General features: G+C 36.8%; 1 protein-coding gene across 1 annotated transcript in view; it reads left to right on the top strand.

Annotated features, from left to right (window-relative positions):
• The window catches only part of LOC107709827 (zinc finger matrin-type protein 4-like), a 75255-nt gene extending 53145 nt beyond the window's left edge, over positions 1 to 22110 (top strand). The window contains exons 5-7 of the mRNA XM_016514452.1: positions 3102 to 3152; positions 12241 to 12349; positions 21503 to 22110. Coding sequence (XP_016369938.1) covers positions 3102 to 3152; positions 12241 to 12349; positions 21503 to 21530 — 188 coding nt within the window. The 3' untranslated portion in view covers positions 21531 to 22110. The remainder of the gene's footprint in view (positions 1 to 3101; positions 3153 to 12240; positions 12350 to 21502) is intronic.
• Positions 22111 to 22531: the final 421 nt, after the last annotated feature.

Raw genomic sequence — 22531 nt, 5'->3', positions numbered from 1 at the left:
CGGCAGCCAGGGCTTAAGGGAGTTTTATGAATTACACATTATGTACTATACTTTACTGTCACTTTTATTAAATTTGTATTTGCTTTGCATTTTTAATGTTAGTTCTTCATAGAGAGCTAAGCCTTGCCACACATAAAATGCTATGTAAATTTCCTGTATGACCACACTTCAGGCAGGATTAATTAATTTAATGGCTTTAATGCAAATGTATTGTCTTTCATTGTGCCAAGAACTCATAGGCCCTGCAATAAACAACATTTCTTCACAGAGAATGACCGTCAGTTAAAAATAAACTAGATTAAGCTTTCTCAAAATGAAGTTGCCTGCTCATGTACTGCCGCCCTCTCTTGTGGCAGCTCATTTATCTTCCTTAAATTTTCATCTCATGTAGCATTTTAATTTACGGTATCAAATTAAATTTTTGCAGCAGTGGTTGTTAATTGCCTAAATTAAATATTGTGCCCCATCCAAAGCATGCATTATACTTTTATCAACCCCGCTGGAAAGAATGTAAAAGAAGAGTGAAAAACAGATTGAAGGAATAATGCACGTGTTTTGGCAGGGTATAAATTTCCTGGCACAACAAGAATACTTTTCAACGCGTCTCTTTGTTCGTGGATGTCCTGGTTTTTACAGATATGCTAATAAATCAAAGCTTTGTAGGAAGCTTATGTGGAGTCTCTTTAGCCCCTGTCATAGCTTTTGCAGTCACTACTAATGTAGTTTATGTATCAAATCATATATAAAGTTGCAAATAGGGCTGAAGAACAGGCAGTCAGTGTAAATGTAAACAAACTCTGTCAAAGATATTGGGTCAGTTCACTCTCACCGCACAATAACACCTATGAACACTAATAAACTCATACAGGAAGTGGCTCATTCTTTCCAATTGTCCCTTCTGCCAAAAACTGGATGTGATGTCAAGGCTGAACAGAGCTTTTGTAAACATTGTCCATGGCAGAGTGGACAGCCACTGAGGTGTTAAAACTGATTGTTTGGCCTGGCATTATGATTCTCTGTGGTGTTTTGTGTTTATTCTGTCTGCTCTGTGGTGATGCTGCCATCCAAACAGTAAATGTGTAAAGAAGCTTGGCTTTGTGTGTGTGTGTGGGTCAAACGCAGGACTGTCAGAAACCATGCAGAGCATCATCTTCCTGATAAAGTCACTGGCAACAGCTTGTTAGTTATGTAGCAGAGAACACATCCAAACACAATGATGAATAAAATCTCAGTAATTGGGCTGTTAATAATTTCTGACTAGAATCACTGAAGTAAGCAAGAATAAGACATACTTTTGTTTGTTTCATTGGGTTATCCAAACAGTAAAATGTCATCACATAGCTGGGAATAATTTGTTATGCGAGTTTCTCTTTTGCTTTCTGAGCGTGTACTTACAGAAAATCCAAAAATCCTCAAGCTATCTGGATTGCAACTAGGGTCCAAAATCATACACTTAAAGCGCCAAATGAGAGTAAAACTTGGCTTTGGCAAGTGAATAAACAAAGTTCACTGCCAGTTGGCAGATCATTTTATTAGAAATGGCAACATTACTTGGTTTAAAACAGATAGTGTGCCCCTTGTGATGTAAGCAGACCAAAAGAACCAAAGCAGTACAAACAAACTGTAAAACCTTAGCCCCGACCCTCACCTCTTCTAACAACTTTTGTTCATTTAGAACAAAGGCATTTTTTTCAGAAAACCATGTTGTGACAAATGTATAGAATATTCTTCATGTTAAGCTTCTAAAACAGCAATAAGAAACAATTCTGTGTTTTTGTAGCATTTTCATGTCACTGAAAGATGGAAACAGTGTTGCAAGTGAATGAAATTTGAATGGAAAATATTAATAATTTATAACAATATAATTAAAATATAACCATATCTATACTATATATTTTTTTCTCATGATTCCTGATGAATATCAAAAGAACAGCATTTTTTGTAAAGTGAAATCTTTTGTCATGGAGTACAAGTGTTTAATGTCACATTTGATTCATTTAATGCATACTTTTGAATGGTAGTGTATGTATATTTAAAATAAAATAATACAAAATACAGTTTAGTGGTCAGTAAGAAACATTTATGACTTGTACATTTTCTCAATTTCTCCAGCATTTGTTAGCAATAACTTTGGACCCCGATTCCAACAAACATGTACAGAGAGTGTAATGGAAATATGGAGGAAAAAAAGTCTCCTGCAGTTTGCAGTGAATCTCTCCACCAATATTTAGGGGTATGTCCCAGAGAGCACCGAATCTTGGCCATTGCCTAAAGTTTTATATAGCAATCTACAGAATTTACCATCTTGTACCTGGTTGCCAAACTTCTGCAGACTTACCAAACACACCTCCCCAGCATATTTTGCTATTGCGTTCGAATCTGAAGTCTTAAAGGGGTCATGAACTGCATTTGTTTTTTATTTTGTACTGTTCTCTGAGGTCCACTTTTATAATGTTGTCAAGATTGTTAAATCCTGTCGGATCCAATATAGTCAGCACAGCATTTTAGTTTCAAGCTTTTTGAAAATCCCGTGTCGAATTGTGCCTTGTTTGTAAAGGAATCTGCGATAAAATGAAGTGAACAAAGGACCAAGTTCTACAGCCACTCTTTCCTAACATTATGATCAGAAGGAAGGCGATGCAAAGACTGTGTTTTTCCACAACTTGGCACTGCACAGAGTCTTGTTGTCTTCGGAGCCATCTTTATCGTTTGCTTTCTGCATAGACCTGCGTTTGCTTCTCTCGTTATTTACGCTACATGTGCGAATTGGTGGGCGGGGCTAAACAGGCAGCGATGTAGAAGCAGGCGTTGATCTTCTTCTGCAAAGGCAGTATTTAGCCACACAATTACATCATAAACAGCACATTCTACAAGCTGTTGTTTTGGCAGACTGGCTTCAATATAAGCTGTTTTTAGACTAGCAAGAAAGTTTTGAGTTCTGAAACTTACAGGATGTTTTTATAGTACAAGGACCTCATGTCAAAAGATCAGGGAAATTTTGATTTCTCAGTTCATGACCCTTTTAAATATGTAAAATATAAAAGAAATGATGTTTTAAATCATTATTCCATTCTAATTCTTGTTCTGCTTTGTTTCTTCAGAGGTGACACCTAGTCCAGTGAAAACACCCTCCTCAGAAACCTCACCTGTGAGCTCGAAGGATTGACCTATGTTGCTCATGTTATATTTCACTGTGTTTTTTTATTGAAGGCTATTCCCAGCTCAGAGCGGTAGTTATTCCCAGCTCAGAGCGGTAGTTGGTGCCATGGGGCTCACTTCCTCGATAGATTCATGAAAGTGCTCACATAATACAATAAAACTTCTCAATGTGTCTTTTACTTCCCTTGCCTCTTCTCCAGCCTGGGCTCCAAGAGAATAAAAGCAATAGGGTTGTGCGTCCAGAGACTTCGATACAGGCTATTAATTTCTGAGGGATGAAGAGTGTGCTCTCCCATTATGTCAATAACAATTGCAAATAAATTTTCTCTCAGGTGAGAGGGAAAGAGACCAGGCCAGCAGTCATTGCTGCGAGGGATTCCACCTCCTAGCAGAACTATTGAGTAACATGGGATGTTTCAACTCATTAGAGCTAAAGGGACTCAGTGCGGTACGAATCAAAGCTTTAGAGAGATCGGTGCTGTGAGACTGAGATGAGCACTGAGCTGAGGTTGGGTTTAGTTTGTTTGGACTGAAGGTTATCCCAAGCTTAGAGTGATGGATGGTGAATGCAGAGCAGCCTTGTTAATGAAAGACACACTGAAGACTTGGCCAGGCTCATAGTGGCTATTACTCTGTCAGCACAAGATTAAAATGGAAAACAATTAGGTTGAGTGCCGAATGAGAAAATAAACTGGAGATTTTTACTTCACTCGAGGATAGAAGTTATCTACATTTCCCACAACAGAGTTATGAATTATTTGAAGATTTTTTCAAACATCCTGCTTCACATTAAAGCTCAGAGTTTTAGGTAACACTTTAAAGTAGGGGAGATCACTGTTTTGGTACACTTTTCCCCTCTAATTGTAAAACAAAACAATTGTGGTTATAAACCACTCTTTATGTTCAGAACATGACAAACACTAAACGTTTTTGAATTCTTTACACTTTTCCAGTCAATTTTCCTTAACAAAATAATAAATATCTTAATAGAAAAAAGCTTGTGCAGAAATGCAGTACAGCTGAAATCACAGAACAGGCATTCTCTTTTTCTTATGTGTATTTGATTTCTTCAGACGACAGCTTGATTATATAGTGGCGGCCAAAATTATTAGAACACTAGTATTGTCACCAGCTAAAAATGGTTTTAGGTCAGTTATTTCTATCTTTTGCTGTAGTGTGTTAGTAGGAAATATCAGTTGACATTTCCAAACATTCATTTTGCCATTAATTGTAATAATCCAGTGAGATTTTTGTTTGTACAAGGAGTCTGACAACAGCTAGTGCTCCACACAGAGATCTGATCTGATCATCATCCAGTCTGTCTGGAATGACATGAAGAAACAGAACAAACCGAGACAGACTAAATCCAGAAGAACTGTGGCAACATCTCCAAGATGCTTCAAGAAACCTACCTGCAAAGCTACAGTACTGTTAAAAGTTTTAGGCACTTGTGTAAAAAGGCTGTAAAATGAGGATGCTGTCAAAAATAATGTCATAAATAGATTTTCTTTATCAATTAACTTCTATTAACTAAATTAAATCAACATTTGGTGTGACCATCCTTTGCGTTTAAAGCAGCTTTTGCTCTAGGTGCACTTGCGCATAGTTTTTCAGGTAGCTTTGCAGGTAGGTTTCTTGAAGCATCTTGGAGATGTTGCCACAGTTCTTCTGGATTTAGTCTGTCTCGGTTTGTTCTGTTTCTTCATGTCATTCCAGACAGACTGGATGATAAGATCAGATCTCTGTGTGGAGCACTGGCTGGTTATGTAGTCTCTTAATGGGCCGCGTTTCAGTCACTATTTCATATTCATCTCATTACCTGACAACAGAAATGGTAAAACATATAAATGAAAACTGTTTTATTGAGAATTTGGCTGCATTAAAATACAGTATGTGAGCACATAGAGGCAAAAAAATGTAAATGGCAATACGAGGTAATGATGTAGTGAATATGCTAATTAGCATATGACGTCATTCTAGTGACATTTAGCAACTTTTTTAAGCTGGCTTTAGCTACTTTCCATTGAAAGAAGTTGGCAACACTGGTTGTGCAGCTCAAATGAGTAGCTCTGTTTCATTCCACTTTTGGCGCAAAAACATCGAACATTTATCGAACTCTTGTTATCGTTTTGTTGAGGAAAATTATTTCGCGATAATTATCGTTACCATATTTTCGTCCAGCCCTAATTGTCCACCGTGACTTACAACTTCTTTCAGTTTAAATTGGTGCAAGGTGTTACAGTTATCCCTGGCCTCCCCTATATATACATTTTCAGTTTGCATTCACTACCGCACACTGTGATTTCAGCATCAGGAAGACCTGGACCAAAATGGACCTGTAGAAATAGCCAGTCGGTATACTGCACCACAGCTGAGCTTTCACACACATTTCCTCTTCACTGGGTTAAGGAGGGAAAAATGGATGGGCCAACCATCTCTGCAATTTTCCCCTCGGCTGCCCGTTCTCACTGTCTGCCCTGCAAGGCCTCTCACTAATGTCACCTAGTCATTACTCCATCCAGGAAATGTCAGCACTGACACCACAGCGTTCTGTAGTACGCCTCTCATGGCTTCTCTCCAACCTGATTATCAATTAGTAATGATGTGGCAAATCACCCTAACGGCCAGAGCAAGAGAGAGAGAGAGAGAGAGAAAGAGTTTGCCAGAGAGGGAAATGTTGCAGGAGAACTTGCTGTCTAATTCATCGGGCTGGGAGCTGTTGGTGGCAGGCTCATCTTTCACTCAAAGCGTTAGCACCTACAACACTTGCCTCTGTCTCTCTTTCAGTATCCATCCCATGTTTTTTCTCCTTCTGTCTGCTCGGCTTAGATTTTTCTGCATATTTCTCTGTTTGCATATATCTGTCCCGGGCATCCTTTGAGTGTTGTCTGATGTTCAGAGCATCAGAGAGGGAGGCAGCAGTCACACTTTGAAGACTGCAACATCATGAAATATTCATAGCTTTTCTGTTGAGCACTATGTCTGCATGCTTTCTCATGAATGTGTGTGTGTGTGTGTGTGTATCTGTGAGTGCATGACACGTTTTCTTCTCCTGCTGCTTTGAATTGCAGCACCTTTTTATTTACACAAAGGGAGGGCTAACTGTTACTTCTGTGTTCTGTAGATTTTTTGGGAGAGTAAACATCATGGGGTTCTCCTACATTTTTCTACATTGTTGAAAAAGGGCCACTATCCAGGTGATACCAGTTGATCGTTACAATTTTTTACACACCCATTGCACTACTATTGCACAGGGGTTTTCCCTCCTTTTATCTCCTCTTTATATTTATTTCATCTTTTTAGGACTCTGTGCAGTAATAGGTGTCTAAAGCCTGTCAAATTTTAGTTTTTCAGCAGTGAACTGAAGAGTAGACCTAATTTTATCTCATTTTTGTCTCTTTTCTCTTCACTCGCACTCGTTTTACATTTACATTTAGTCATTTAGCAGACCATCCAAAGCGACTTACAAATGATGACAATAGAAGCAATCGAAACCAACAAAAGAGCAATAATATGCAAGGGCTATGACAAGTCTCGGTTAACCTAACGCAGTGCATGTATATTTATATATACTGTATGTATATAAATAAATGTAAGTTATTTAGCAGACGCTTTTATCCAAAGCGACTTACAAATGAGGACAATAGAAGCAATCGAAACCAACAAAAGAGCAATAATATGCAAGGGCTATGACAAGTCTCGGTTAACCTAACGCAGTGCATGTATATTTATATATACTGTATGTATATAAATAAATGTAATGTTAAATAAATGTAATGTTTTCCTCATGTACGAGTGTGTAGTTGCTATTTTCACCCTCACATTCATCCAACCCATCCTTTTAACACTTAACACTGCACACTGAACAAAAACTCAACTCATTAGAAGGCCAATCCATAGTCATTTTGAAGGAGAGCAGCAAATGGGGATTATTTTCCTCTTTCCCAGCACTCCGTGGAGGAAGTGGAGGAAGCCCTTGTGATTTGATCTGACATTGCAATGTGTTCTGTTGGAATTATACATAGTGGCCTTTTTTAACATTCTGTCTCACACAGCTATCATGTAGCTATCAGCTATCACAACATTTCATGTTTTCAAAACTACAAAAAATGGTTTTAATTCAATTTATGTACTCTTTTACTAATACAAAACCTTCCAAAGAATAACATCAGAATGAGGTTTGCATCATATTTTCAATAAAACAGCATGATAACTTGCTTTTAATCATGGTCTCATACAGTTCTTTTATAACTGGCATATATTTAGCAATGCAGTGACCAGAATGAATGTTGAAAACTGGACTTTAGTTAATGCTTTGGTTTGCCTTTGAGGAAAAGAGCTTAAATTTCAAACACTTTATCAATCAGGTCTGCTTAGCTGTCCTCATTTTAACAGAGAATACTGATATAATTCAAGCTGATATGATTTCAGAAGTGATTATCGCTCTTTTCTCTGAGTTTTTTTTTAGTGTCATCACCAAGCCAATCAGGCGACGCCTGTGACAAATTCAATCTATCCAAACACAGTCCTGCTGGTTAATTGGAAAGACAAGTTTGGAGATATAATTTGGCTCGTCTGGTAATCAGCATCTTCACTCCGAAGGACTGTGCAATTACATTCTTCCTGCCTAGTGCCTCAGTGTACAAGCCATTAGTTTTATGTGCCACCCTGAAACCGATCAAGGAGTGTTGGTGGTTGTTGCGATTTCATTCCAAGGTGACATGTTATCTGTATTCTCTTAGGCTTTGTTGAAATTATATTTTATTGTATTGGTAAGACATTAGCTCTTGTTTCTAAAATGATTTTGGGAAGACCAAAAAAAGCATTACTTTATTTTTGTAGCTTCTATGTCCTGGAAAAAGATCTAATTTAAGACATCTTGCACCAGCAATTGTCAAAATTTATTTAAAGGATAGTTCACCCCAAAAATAAAATTCTGTCATCATTAACTCATCCTTATGTTGCACTTTCTTCTGTAAAATACAAAAGAAAATATTCGGAGGAATGTTTTAACAGTCTTTACACTCTGTATCTTTACACACAGCTGGTACAACAGCTGTCACTAAGATGGTATCCTTTCAAAATATGTACACTTTATAAGTTACTATTTAGGGGTCAGTTTGTTTTCTGCAGAAAAAAAAGTCATACATGTAAATGGTGGGCAGATTTTCATTTTGGGTAAACTGTATAAGGTCCTTTTATCACATAATTGAGGTACTGTATTTATTAGTATGTGAATGTAATCAGAAGATGCTAAATGAATTTTGTTGTATTATATGTGCACTGCTAAATACGGGCACTAGCCGTGGGCTTTTTCAATTTGATATGGTTGATATATTTTCTTCTGGAGCAGAAGTGGATCAGTGTTTGCTGAATTACCCACCATTTAGATGCCATCTGCGTGTCACTGTACCAATATGGGCATATTTTTCTCATTCATTGTTGTTTAGCATATTTTTGCTCATGTTTGAATTCACACAGCAGAGCTGATGACAAATTGAGGCAGAAACATTGACTATTTACAGTGCAAACATGCTGATTCAAGCCTGTCGGACAGGTTAGTGGCTGATAATGTGCTGAATATGACAGGATGTTGTGAATTTGACCTCTGCCCTCATGATCACTGCCCATGTAAATGGTGTAGTAGTTGGAACACCTTATACTTTACAGAATGGTATTATACTAATTTCTCCCTATAAACATATGCTTAGCTTTTCTGGCTCACTGAGAGAGTCAAAGTAGTTTGTAGTTTGTTTACAAAGGCTGCATTTCTGATTTCATGATTTCTGAAGGATTGTGTGACACAGAGAATGGGAGTAATAGCTGCTGAAATTTCAGCTTTGTCATCACAGAAATAAATTACATTTTAAAATATATTCAAATAGAATAGTAATTCATTTTTACATAAAGAAAAATACATTTTCTAAACAGCTGACTCCAACATTGAACCTCACTGTATATAAAGAAGGAAATGAAAAATGGCCAAGCACCTAACTTTTAACTTAAAGTAAATATGTAGCTAAAGCCTGTTTGAAGCAGAGTCCTACAGCACCTAGTTACTACACATTAGTGTCTGCTGAAATCCCAGTTATGGTGAGTGTGTCCTGGTACCTTATGTGATTATTGATGGCAAAATTAATTGACTCTTAGAGTGTAATGATTAGTGACTAATAGTCTAACTATTATTCCAACTAGTTTAAGTTGGATAAACTGAAGGATCGACAGATGGGAATCTCAGTAAGTGAGTATGTCCCAGGGCATGTCCCAGATCAGTGGTGTTATGATCCCTGACGATACCAGAAGCCTATGGTGATAATATCCCTGAAGGCATCATTAAACTTTATTGTGCTCTAAGAATTCTGGAAGCTGTTTGTTCCATTCCATCTACTTCACATTTTTATTCTGAATAACACTCTCAGCCAAATGGTCAAAATGTAATTCCTAATGTATAGAAAAATTATTTCCTTGAAAATTCTACATTTCTATTTAAGTGAGTGAGAAATAATATACAGCATATATATATATATATATATATATATATAGCAAAGAGGCAACATTCAATCTCATTTTTTCCACTTGTGGTTCCTCTATTTCCATTCGGAGGATATTCTGTGCTAAAGGTAATAAATCTGAAGCAAGGGTGACACAGATGAGAGAGACTTCATAGGAGCTGCGCACTGGTCGACTCTTCATTGCTCATGTGTTCCATGGGCAGCGCGACAAGCAGAACGGATGGCTAACATTGATGGATGCCTGGGCGGTGCTCCATTATTTCACCTTTTCAAAAAGCATTTGAGAGGCGGCCTGTCAAAAGGCCAGCTGGGAGTCACCACAAGCTACACGGCTCTGCCACATCCTCTCAATGTCAGTACCCAAGAGTGTGTGTGTGGGAGGAATAAAGCAAGTGGGTGTATCTATCCCACCATAAAATATACCAGCTAAACTAAACAGTTGATGATATGGTCAGCTGAATCGGTACCCACAAAACTCAGCAGACTTTTTATGTAGAATTATGCAAATCAGTGCCGAAAACACAATAAAAAATATGCAAATTCCTTCTGGGCCTTCAGCCTGAGACAAACCATGGGCACATTGTACAAATGTTAAAACTGCTGAAGTCAAAAAATATTTTGTTTATGACCATGTATCTAGGAGCTTTAAAAAGTTGTGGAGGGAAATGACATTTTTTGCTGTGCTTTTCAGTTTCACTGTTGCTGATATGATTCTCAAGTTTTAAAAACTCCTGCTGGCTGCCCAGTGGCAGAAATAATCAGACTCTTGGGTATAACACAGATAGACACAAGGAAGACTGTTCCTGGTCTGTCAGTGTCAGGTTTTTTTTATTATTATTTGCCAACCTGCTGTAATACACAGCAAGTGCATATCAACAGAGGCAGAAAACTCTAGATGAATGAGAATGAGTCAAATTAAGCATGATGATGAATCAACAGTACGACATGAATTTCTCCATGCCCTTCTCCTGCAAATGTTGTTTATGGGTTTAACTCAATTTGGAGAAGAGGAGATTGCAAAGGCCATTTTTCAGCTGCAATATCATTAGTGCAACATGACAGCAATTACACGGGACGCTTAATCCATAACGGGGGCGCAGGCGGCAAACAGCACTGATAGAGAGCCAAAGTGCTGCTGTGTCACGTTAGTAACAAGCTTTTTGCTGTCCAGAGTCAACACACAAATACAGTAGGTAGAGGAAAGTAACTAACTGTAAGTAGTGATGCTACTAACTTAACAAAAAAAAAAAAAATTATTTTAGTAGTGTGAATACTTTTTCCAACGGGTAGAAGTGTGACAGAATGTTATATTTACTGTATTTTTTGTCTAATTTTATTTTATAGCAGAGCAAGCTGAGGCTGTGATCAGACATGCTCTGTCTTTTTTGTCATATATAATGTAGCGAATCAGCTCATATAATGAGCTAGTTATAATTAATTATAAATATTTAGATCCGCTGTAGATATTTACTTGCCATGGTAACCAGGGTCCTGGGCCTTGTTCACAGACAACTTGGCACCCAGTATGTTTATTGGGTGAGGGGTCTGTGAACGTTTGTTAATCTAATGAATAATTGATTTGTTAAATCAAATGAAAAATGGTGTGTCTGATTGGTCCAGACGCTACAATAATAAATACGCTTGTTTATGTAAATAAACAATTCAACAAATAAATTAGATTTTGAGGTAGTATTTTTTGAATAAGTAATATAAATGAGCTTTCTTGGTTGTTTAGAATCTAACTTAAGCATAAGTTCAATTTAATGTTAAAAGTATCATCTGACTGTTTATAAACTACTTAAAATTCTGAGTAGCTTTAAAGTTTTAAAGTGGCTTCCCCACTGAATAATAATATGAAGTGTTATTTAGTTTGGGCCAAATTTCACTCTTCTTATATTTCTTCATGGCTGCACAAGAGCGTCACAGTTCGTGGCTTCCCCTCTCTTGCCCTTACGGGTGCAACAACATCAGTATCCCAAGCTGGATTACAAGCCACATGGCCTTCTTAAATATTTATAATGTCACTTGACACACACACACACACACACACACACACACACAAGAACAGAGAAACTTGTCTCCTCAAAAGGTCCCCCTCCCTAGAAACGGATCGCATTTCATGGAGAGAACTTCCATTGTAATTTCATAGTTGTTCTTAAAAACACAAATAAATAAATAAAAAGGCTTGAAATTTCTATATTTATATCTCTTTATTTGATTCTCTCCACACACACATTCCCTCAGCGTACGGTAATCAGGAGAGTTGATCATGCAAAACTACGAAACACAGCCGAGCAGTGACCCGTGCTGAGCCTCGGCTGACTGAGAGAGATAGAGACCAGTGTTATCTCATTCCCCAGTTAGTCCTTCTGTTCACGGGAATGACTTGATGAGGCTTTATTGACCACTCTGCTTTCAGCTTAGCATGGTGCAGAGGCCGTGGACAAAAGATAATCAAAGACATGTGAGAGATTTCACGGCTGAATTTTCTTACTATGACTGTCATGTTAGATTATGTGCATTTGTATTTTTGTTTTGCACTTGCCAAAAACACAAATGTGTGTCTTTCTTTTCTGTGTAGGTCTAAAACGCTGCTACACATGTGATGTCTGCAGTGTCACACTGAATTCAGTGGCACAGTATCATGCACACCTGCAGGGCTCCAAGCACCAAAACAAGTAAGTGCCAACGTGCACCTCATGCCAAAATTAATAAAAACTGCTTTTGGAGGTTGTTGTTTGTTTTTTTATTTATTTATGGAATATGCGTTTTTGTATTTTTGTTTAATAGCAATAAAATAAAATAAAATTAAGCTAAATTAAACATTTTTTAAATTAATAAAATTAAATATTTTGTAAATAAGTAAAATAGCCAAATTAAACCTTGCGTAAAGGTTCACACTCACATGACAATATTGATGCAGTCCATCTCAATTTGATTTGTCAAGTCCATCTCAAATAATTTTATTTTATTTTATTGCTATTAAACAAAAATGCTCAATGCTTAAAGTATTTAAAGTTTCTGAAATTCATTACCAAACCTTTTTACTCTAATATAACGCAACCTTTGGGTTACGAGTCCGACTCTCTAACCATTAGGCCACGACTACCCCCGTATTTCTAGTTAATTCCATATTTCACTGTTGGTGACCAGAATTAATTTCTAATTAAACCCCCGTATTTCACATCCCACTGCTGTGTGTGTGCACTTAGGATGGGATAAATGCAGCCTCATTTGTAAGTGTGAAACATACACTGCACAGAGTGTTTAGCGCTCCGTGAATGTTCACCTCGCCTTATTCTGGGTCCGAATAAAACATCAGATCACGCACAGACTATCCTGTCTGTTTGAATTTAAATCTATATTTATTCACACCGGCTCTTGAAAACCTCGATGTGAACACACTTGCCCGAAAAAGTGCGGGGGACGAATTTACGTGATATTAAAAGTGGGGGGGACACATCCCCCGCGTCCCCCGCGTAATCTACGCCCCTGTGTAAATGTAAATGTACATCAAGTACATTGTGTGTTTCTTTTCCAATCGATATCTGTCAATGAAAGTGATATACTGTATTGCAATTGCAACTCATACTAGGTGATGAGGATAATAATACAAACAGAGCTCAATAGTTTAGTTTACTAAACAGATTTCCTAGAAGTGGTGGTAGGTTCCAGGGCATTTTTGAATGTTCCTAGATTTTTGGACTGTTCTTCTTTAATTTATCCCTAAAGTGATAAGTGTTGTACACTTAAATCACGATATGGACTAATATCTGTGAATATTAATCAGCGAAAAGACATGTATGTTCTGTTTCATCTACTACACATTTGTGCTGTTTTCATCAAAGACACTCCGCATGAACTTCATCTCTGGAGCGGCTTTGAGAGTTCACTTCACAAGCATTTCATTTGATAAAAACAATCATCAGATATACGCAGAAACTCAATAATAGTATACACACACATGCACAATGAGGAAATTCAGTTTGCACCCTTTGTAGGGGGATGGTGAAACAAATGACCCTCTCGTGTTAAGAGTATCGATAAGTCTGCAGATCAATAGATACACTCCACATCTCCTCAGACAGACTAAATCAACCCTCCTGCCTTTTCCTTTCTTCATTCAGCCAAATATGTTTCTCCTGCCAAAATGAGAACAACCTTATATTCAGTAATTCAGTTCAGCTCTAAGGGATGTATGCATTATCTACACTTTATTAGAGTATTTTAATTTGGGGAGACACTTTTTTCTTTCTCTTATTTGAGGGCATTCATTGCTGATGAATGTGGTATCTCCATCTATGATTATGACATGATGGAGGGGGTAACAGTGAACTGTTGTCTGTTATGTTGTCTGATGTGCTCTGTATACTGTATGCAGCAACTCTGTGTCACACACACAAAAAAAAATGTGTTTTGCGTGAAACACACTGGACAGTTTGACATCTGAATGTTTCTAAGTTAACATCCTAATCTTGAGCCACCAGAAAACACACATTTATATATATATATATATATATACATATATATTTATAGTAAAGTTAAAGTATCAAGATAAAAAAAAAATCTTATGCTACATTTACTGTATTTGATCAAAAATAAAATAAAAGCAATAATATTGTGACATATTACAATTTAAACTGATTTGAATATATTTTAAAATATAATTTATTCCTGTGATGTGAAAGCTGAATTTTTAGCAGCCATTACTCCTGTCTTCAGTGTCACATGATTCTTCAGAAATCATTCGTATATGCTGATTTAGTGCTTTAATTTTGTTATTATTTAAAAAAAGGATTGTTTGATAGATATAAAGTTCAAAAGAATAGCATTAATTTAGAATTAGTAAAAAATTATATTGTTATGAAAGATTCTGTCACTTTTGATCAATGTAATGCATCCTTGCTGAATAAAAGTAGGCTATTTCCTTTTCAAAAACATAAGGTGTGAGAACCCAGAAATTAATAGATGTATTAGTATGACCGTGAAGCATTTTATAGTATCATTAAAGCAAATATAAAGCATGCATAATATGATTTAGTTTAATGTTGCTTTATTCTTTAGGCATCCCAAGGAAAATGGCTTTTCCATAGCCTTTGTTGGATGAAGGTTCAGAAGGTTTGGAGTATGCTTGTAATAACACTTTAGAATAGGGAACGCATATAGTTGTTAAGTTGTGTTGTTAAGTTTAGGTATGGGGTTAATTAAGGATGTAAAATAGTGCTTTATAAGTACTAATAAACAGCCAATATGCTATTAATATGCATGCTAATAAGCAGTTAGTAGTGGAAATTTGTCCTTAAAATAAAGTGTTACCTTGGTTTCTTGATTCAGTGTTCCTCTTTACTCTTAAGTTTCTGTAACGCTGGTTATACACACATAAGCAAGTAACCCATGACACAAGGGTTTGTGTACATGTGATTTCCTGATTAACACAGAGAGGACAGATGATGAATCAACAACAGAGGCTATGGGGTATGGGCAGAATAAGAAAGAGGTAAAAGACTCATTCCTCCTCCAGTATCAACAGGTCAAGCCATGGCCGACAGGCTCATTACCATCGCATCACTACACTCCTGTCGCACAATCCATCAAATAGCTTACAAACACAGGAACAGCATGCTTACTACATACAGAAACATGCCTTTCTCTATCCCCTAATCGACAAACACACTCTTTCTCTTAGAAAGTGTTCGGCCCTTCTGATTGAAAACTGCAACTGTTGTTTCATAAAGTGTGTTTAGAGCTAACGACATTCTGATGGAGAACATTTATGTTATTCTTATGGATGTAAAGATTCACTCAACTCACAATGCGATACGATTTACGATATGATTTTTCATGATTTTTTTTTTTTTTTTTTACAAAAATGAGATTTCAGAAAAATTATAAATAAAAAAAATGTGTTTTTTTGTTGTATTTTTCCAGCTCAGAAGTTGGTACAAATACCATTGAAATTTCATGATTTTACGATTCTTAACCACAGGGGGGAACATTTTTTTTAAACAAAGCCATGTAGCCTTCAAGTATTTTTTTTGATAATAATACAGATTTATTTTGACTATCAGAAAGCCTTTCAGTCTTTCAGCACATGGTATCAACTGCAGAAAGACGATAAGACAATAAGCTTTGACTATTTTTCATATTGCAGTATTAATTTGGTACAAAAGTGTGGGTACTTTTGACTTAATTTGTCTCGCAAACACCTTTTTATTTAAACCATGTCATTATTAAGTTGTTTTGTAAATGTTTGCCTCAACAGGTAATCAGAGTAAAATAAAAAGACTCCCACACATGGTGACTACAAATCTCAATTTACTAGCCGTCACAAACAACAACTTAAAGGTTATGAAAGTGCCCATAGAACACATCAGGGATCTCATCTGTCTCCCCGCTGTTTTTCAGCTGAAGTTATTACAGGTGCTTTTCATTACATTAAACGGTACACAGTAAGACGCCTGCCTTATAACTTCTCATCACTGTCCCCCTCCCCCAGCCATCCTTTACCCCAACCGCTGCTTTTAACCCTGCTGGTTAATTAAATTCTTTCATCTTGGTCCCTCTCCTGTCCATCACCTTATACCCCCTACAGTTCTCCAGCTCAGCAACCTTACAGCCAGGAGGATATGTCTCCGTGCAGCCACCTGACAGCTCTTTGATTCCAGTCTCACCCTGTCTGCAACAAGCTATTTGCCTTCAATCTCGCTTGCCCCATTTTCCAAACACCATCTTGGCTGATTTGTTTGTCTCACACGAGAAGTAAGCTCCCTAGGGTAATCTTGATTTTTCGGTGTAAAATAAACATGTCTACACTCCAAGCGCCAATAAAACATGAAGCATTGATTTTGTTACAGTCTGAACAAATAGCCTAAGACAGTCTTCAAACAAAATTGTTTGCTTTTGGCATCATATTGTGATGAGACAAGAGGAGGACTTATTTTGTGTGACAGAAGATAAAAACAAAGACAGAAGTGGAGCATGGAGCTTTTTATTTTTTTGAGGTGAACAATATTTCAGTGTCACACTGTGTTTAAGTCCCATTAAATCCCAATATTATCTCACAGTAAATTCTTAAATTTACAAAAGTTTTTACAAAACTCAGTAGCATTGACATGATTTATATCATGTCGGATGACTATTGTCTTTTGAGAAATTGAGATTGATTTGATGCATTTAAAAATTATCTTCTCCACTTAACTAAGATACGCTAATTGTCTTGACAAATTACAATGTGGAGAAGTCAAATAGCGGCTGTGTTCAAAGTTCCTGGTTCAGCTGTAAATTAAAAGGATAAAATATAGCATTTACTCACCCTCATGTTATGCCAAGCCTGTATGATTTACTTTCTTCTTTGTAACATAAAAAGAAGATATTTTCAGTTTCATCTTTTGTCAAGACAAACTGTTTTTGTCTATACAATGAAAGTCGGTGGGGTCCAAAACCTCACTGGACATCATTGACGTTCACTGTATAGAGCAAAAAAAAACTAAAATTACTTATTTTTTGTTACACAAAACAAAGTATAACTTACAGGTTAGAACAACATGACCATGAGCAAATGATGACAGAAATTTATTTTTTGAGTGAACTCTTTCCTCCCATCCATTCTCCAAACCACTTATCCTTTGTACAGGATCACAGGGATGCTGGAGCTTCGTCAACTCCGCTTTAACATTTATTGATTTGACAGGACTTTTATTCATAGCAACTCAAAAATATTTTATCAGTAGGCCTATGTGTCCCCTCAAATCTTTGACCTTGGTGTTGATCGTGCCATTATCCACCAGTTAACCTACAGAAACATGGCTTTAAATGTGACATTGAAAAACCTGCTGTGGCATTTTCAGATGACTCATTCCTTAAACATTGTACTTCATCTTGAAAAGCCACCCTTTGTATAGACTTGTTTGTTTTATACAGACACAGTTGATTCATCCATTTCATTATTTCTTTGAAGAGTAAAAGTGTTTCCCATCAGCATGTCAGTGATCTGTGGGTTTGTTCTTCTTTTTTTCTCCTTCTCTGCTTTGCATTTTCTTTCCTTTTATACACAATTGGTTGTCTTGAGGAAGGTCAGATGAAAACTTGACCTCAGAATGCCTAGGTTTCTTTTTTATGGGCTTTTTGCTTTATTTTGGAAAATACAGTCAAATGGAAGTAAAGATAAGAGAAAAAGAACTTGAACTTGCTTTGACATTAGCTAAAAGTAGACAAGAGCTGTGCACTACCCTATAGAGACATGGCTCTGACACATTATTTTCTACCTCCTCTCATTTACAGGTAGTGTTTTTACAGTTCACTATGAGCTTCACTTTTAAAAAAATAAAGATATATATTATTATACTTATATACTTATATTTTGACTCAATGAAAACAAGTTCTTTAATTTCTGAAAAACAATTTCAGTGTTGACTATTTAATATATACAGTAAATGACTGTAAAATGCTACAGTATCACTATAGTGGGCTGATCCATTCTGAGGACCCTACACATGAAGAGCAGCATTTAACATACACAATCCCACAGCTTCAATGCAAATTGTATGCCCCAAGTGCTTCCTCCATTTTACATCACAGCTGCGATTGCAGAAGATCAGACCATGACTTTTTGATGTCTCTATCCTGAGACACCCACCCTCCACTCAGAAGCATAATAGGGAAGCTGCTTGAGCATTGCCTTAGGAGAAGAATGAATCACCACTACTGCAGCTCACTCGCTTTCAGGGTCCTGCTGCCTGAGTCCTGCTCATACAGAGGTCTGGGTAATTAAAATTGCACAAGAATGACCCAGTGGTCATTCTGGTAGGAACTGAAAGGTCTCAGAATCAAAAGTACAATGTCACTGTGACATTTTATGAAAGGTTTGTGTCATTTAACACTTTATTTTCCTCACAAAACTGAAAAGAACATTGTTAAATGTATTTGTTTCAATTGCTTTGTAAGTGAAACCACAAAACACCGCACAGGCGAAAATCGGACCGTTCCATCATATTTAAGTTCAGCACTTGCAAACAACACCAGAGGGAGGAATGAATGGAAGGTGGGAGGGAGAAGGTGGATGGAGGTCAGCGTTGGTTTGGCAACAGCAATTTCATTTGAACGTGGGATCTAAAGCTGTGACGATTATTATGTAAAATTTTGCTCCAGGCTACTTCGTTTGGCTTAATTTGGGATGTGAGCACTGTAAATTATTAACAACGGACGGCATGTTTAATACTGCTATTTTAAGAGAAGTGGCAACAATTCAAATGCTGTATGAAAACCTCATGATGAAGGAAGGCCTGTATGTCTTCTGCAGAGTAAACTTCAGCGTGTGAGCTTGACCTGTTAAGTAATCAGAAACATCTTGAAAGTAAAATAAAGCTTACTTTTGTCAACTTTGTAAAAAATGCAAACAATCAGATGTGGCCAAAATGTGATTGCTTGGATTTTTTTGGCTGCTGATAAAACAGCAAATTGCAATAAAACCTAATAAAACCACATTGAAATACTCATGGGCTCTGAATTGCCTCAGCAACTGGATAAATATACAACAACTGTTTGATCTTGCTTTTTTTGATTTTGTAGAATAATTCCATTGAGACCATTGCCTATCCAAGGTTTAGCTTTGTTGTGCATTAAATGCGCACTACATACGTTTTTGAGGTGAAAATACTACATTTTATTATCGAGTGAGTACTGGCAGCTTATGTTACTTGCTCGGGCAACATTTTTCACATGCAAGTCTTTTAGGACTGACTTTCTTCTTAATGTCAGTGGGTCTTGGTGTAAAATGACAGATCTGCTCTGATATGGTGATCACAGGCAACCATGTGTATACCTCAAACCACCAGATTCATCCATGCAGAAGAGCTGATGAATATATATATATATATTTATATATATATATGCTGTATCAGGAGACAAGTAGGTGTTGGGTAGGTCTTTTCTAGATTTTACTGGGGCTGTTTTAAATAGATTGTAGTGCAGAATTTATGTGAATAACCCTCTGAGGCCTGGCATTTGGAAATGAAGGATGGTTTTAGTGCTGAGGCCTGAAATGCAAATTGCCCTTTGAAGAGGCATCTGGGGTATTTCATTATGGCAAAGATAAACAGTCCTTTCCCTCTCACTGTATCAAGTGACCTGAACCTCAGCAGAGTCCTTCGAAATGTCACTTGAAGTGGTGTTTTCGCAGGGTTTTGTGTCCGTTCTTTGGCTTACGTTGGCTGCAACAATGGTGCATCAAAGATTAAGGTTGTAATTAAAGCCTGAAGTGCTATCACTGGTGCTGTTATTGCTCCATGCAATCAGTTCCAGTGTTACTCTAACCGTGTGCTTAATTTAACATAATGAGCAACATTAAAAAGTCTTCATCAAATGCATTTACCTGTCATGTTTTGGTTTATGATTATATATAATGTACAGTGCAAGTCTCTCATTTCACCTCCTTGATGCTTTCATTTTAAAGAGCTGAAAAAATTAGTAGTTTTGCAGATACAAAATACAGATTTTCAGTTGGATCGATGTCAGAACATTTAGCGGATTATTGTAGCATGTTCTGTGGCCACTCAGAATCAAGTGTTCATATGACCTAGTAGCCTATTTAGGGTCATTGTCATAAAAGCTTGAATTTATGGTAAACTAAAACCATTCATTACTCCATACTGTTAAAGATGCACAATGTCAAGGCTGATTAAAAGCAGTCTGAATTTAAGGTTAAAAAGGCTCTTGATATCATCTAATAATAGTTTTATACCTCTGATTTTAGCTCAGTCACAATCATCTTTTGACATGGTTGTTTCTAGTTAGTAGCTTTTTTTTGTTGTACCACCTCCACACTTCAGTCTCCATAGCTCTTACAGCTCATTATGGCTTCGCTGTGGCTTGCTGACCAAGCCTTTATCTTGTTTGTTTGGAGAGTTTAGAGTGACAACCTGTTGTAAGCAACATCTGGGTACTGTAGATAACAGCCTCTTGTTCTTGATAGTTAAATCAACAGTGCCCTCAAATCTCTAACTTCAAGGAATGTTCTTTGAGCCATCAGAGTGTCCTTGTCTTTTGTGTCCCTTGAATCATCCAGCAAAGGAAATATAGTGTCATATTTTATAGAAACCTAAAACTTGCAAGAAACATGCACAAATTCCAACATATACTAGATGACAACATTTAATGGCTTCATCCGTGAGTTGTTGACCTTATTCGGTTTTTAAAAGGGTACAAAACCAGTTCAAAGCCATAGAATATTTACTGACAACCACAAGACAAATAACACCAATTTTCCACTGTGTGAATATTTGTCTTTTGCAAGGGCCGAAAGTCACTTATCAATATTTCAATGTAAATATTTAATGAGATGTTAACATGGTTTACAGGATATAGAAATGATTCTGCTGGCAAATTACAGGCCTCAAGCATAATTTCCCTTTCATCTTTTACCGTGAGATCTCAACCTGTTTTTTCTCTATGGCTGCATCGGTGTAGAGCATTAGAGTCAGAGGTATGGTAATGTTTAATGGCATAACACCCTCATGTGTCTACACAGCACATTATCATCTTTTGTTCCAGTGAAATTTTTCACAGCCCTGTCATTAAAGGGGGAAATGGATGGGTTCTTCTCTGTGGAGTGTTGGGTACATTTACTGTGTTTTGACTGTGTATCAGATAGAGACACCGGATTAAACACCAACCACTTCAACCCCTAAAGCTGAGCTCTGAAAGGTTTTCGGATGAAATGACAGGGTTGGATAGGTGAACATTTAAATGTCTACATTAAAGTGGTTCTCAACTGCAGTGACCATGATATCCTATTGTATCATCTGACCGTCTGAACTTTCTTTTTCTCTTTCCAGCCTAAAAAATCAGCTGTGTGTCCAGTGAACCAACAGGAAAAACAAGATGATTGGATTGATGTCAGACAAGCTGTGATCAGCTTGCCAAGGATTTTTTGCCTCTATTCTGTCCTCCCTTTCTCTCTCTCTCTCTCTCTCTCTCTCTCCTTCTTTTACTCTGTTGTCTTACTCTCAACTTGACTGCAAAAGAAGATCCTCTTAAAGTCAGCCTTTAGTCATAATGAACCCTTCCTCTACAGCAGCTCTCCTCCTCATGACTCAAACACAGACATCAGACTCTGAATCTCTGGAGGAGATGTGACTCTGTGAGATGTGATCTGGTACTTATTCTGTTTTCGCGCCAGAAGTTTATATAGCTAATCTCAGTCAGTTGTTGTGTGCATGACTGAATACTGTATTCGTTGTCACTTTCTCAGCTTAGCAATATTTGTCCAAAATCTGCCAAATTAATATTTAAAATCATAACAATATTTAACATAAAAAGAGAATGCACTCTATAGAAACCGTTGTCCACATTTATTTTTATGTCTCTCATTTTGAATGCACTATTTGTTGTTTGTGTGCAAACAATACACATTATACAAATATCTATGTGATTTTGGCCTATAAATATGGGCATTTGGGGAAGGGTTCTAATGAAACAAAATTTATTAAATGTGTTTGTTGTATGTATGTGTGATCTGTAGATAGCTGTATGATGAATGGGCGTTTGAGAATATTTGTAAGCTAATGTGAGCCTATTCAGATTCCTGGTCTGGTTTTTAATACATTTTTGACGTTTTGAACAGAATGAAGTCATAAAAGTCTTCAGAAGACGATCGAAAATCAAAGATCAAGCAGCTACTCCTTTAAAAAGGTATTTTAAAAGATAATATAGTTATTCAAAGGTCATTATTCATTTGCACTACCTCTACTTTTATTTGTTAAAAAAGTAACAATTGGAAGGTTTACTTTAAAATTGAATTTATGAATTTATGACTTTTTATTGCACAGCTCTTTGAAATACTTAATTCTGATTAGTCCATTTTT

This window comes from Sinocyclocheilus rhinocerous, unplaced genomic scaffold, assembly GCF_001515625.1.
Source record: "Sinocyclocheilus rhinocerous isolate Xijiao unplaced genomic scaffold, SAMN03320098_v1.1 scaffold926, whole genome shotgun sequence".
Taxonomy (NCBI): domain Eukaryota; kingdom Metazoa; phylum Chordata; class Actinopteri; order Cypriniformes; family Cyprinidae; genus Sinocyclocheilus; species Sinocyclocheilus rhinocerous.
The sequence above is the reverse complement of the archived record's forward strand: the minus strand, read 5'-3'. Positions and strand labels throughout refer to the sequence as shown.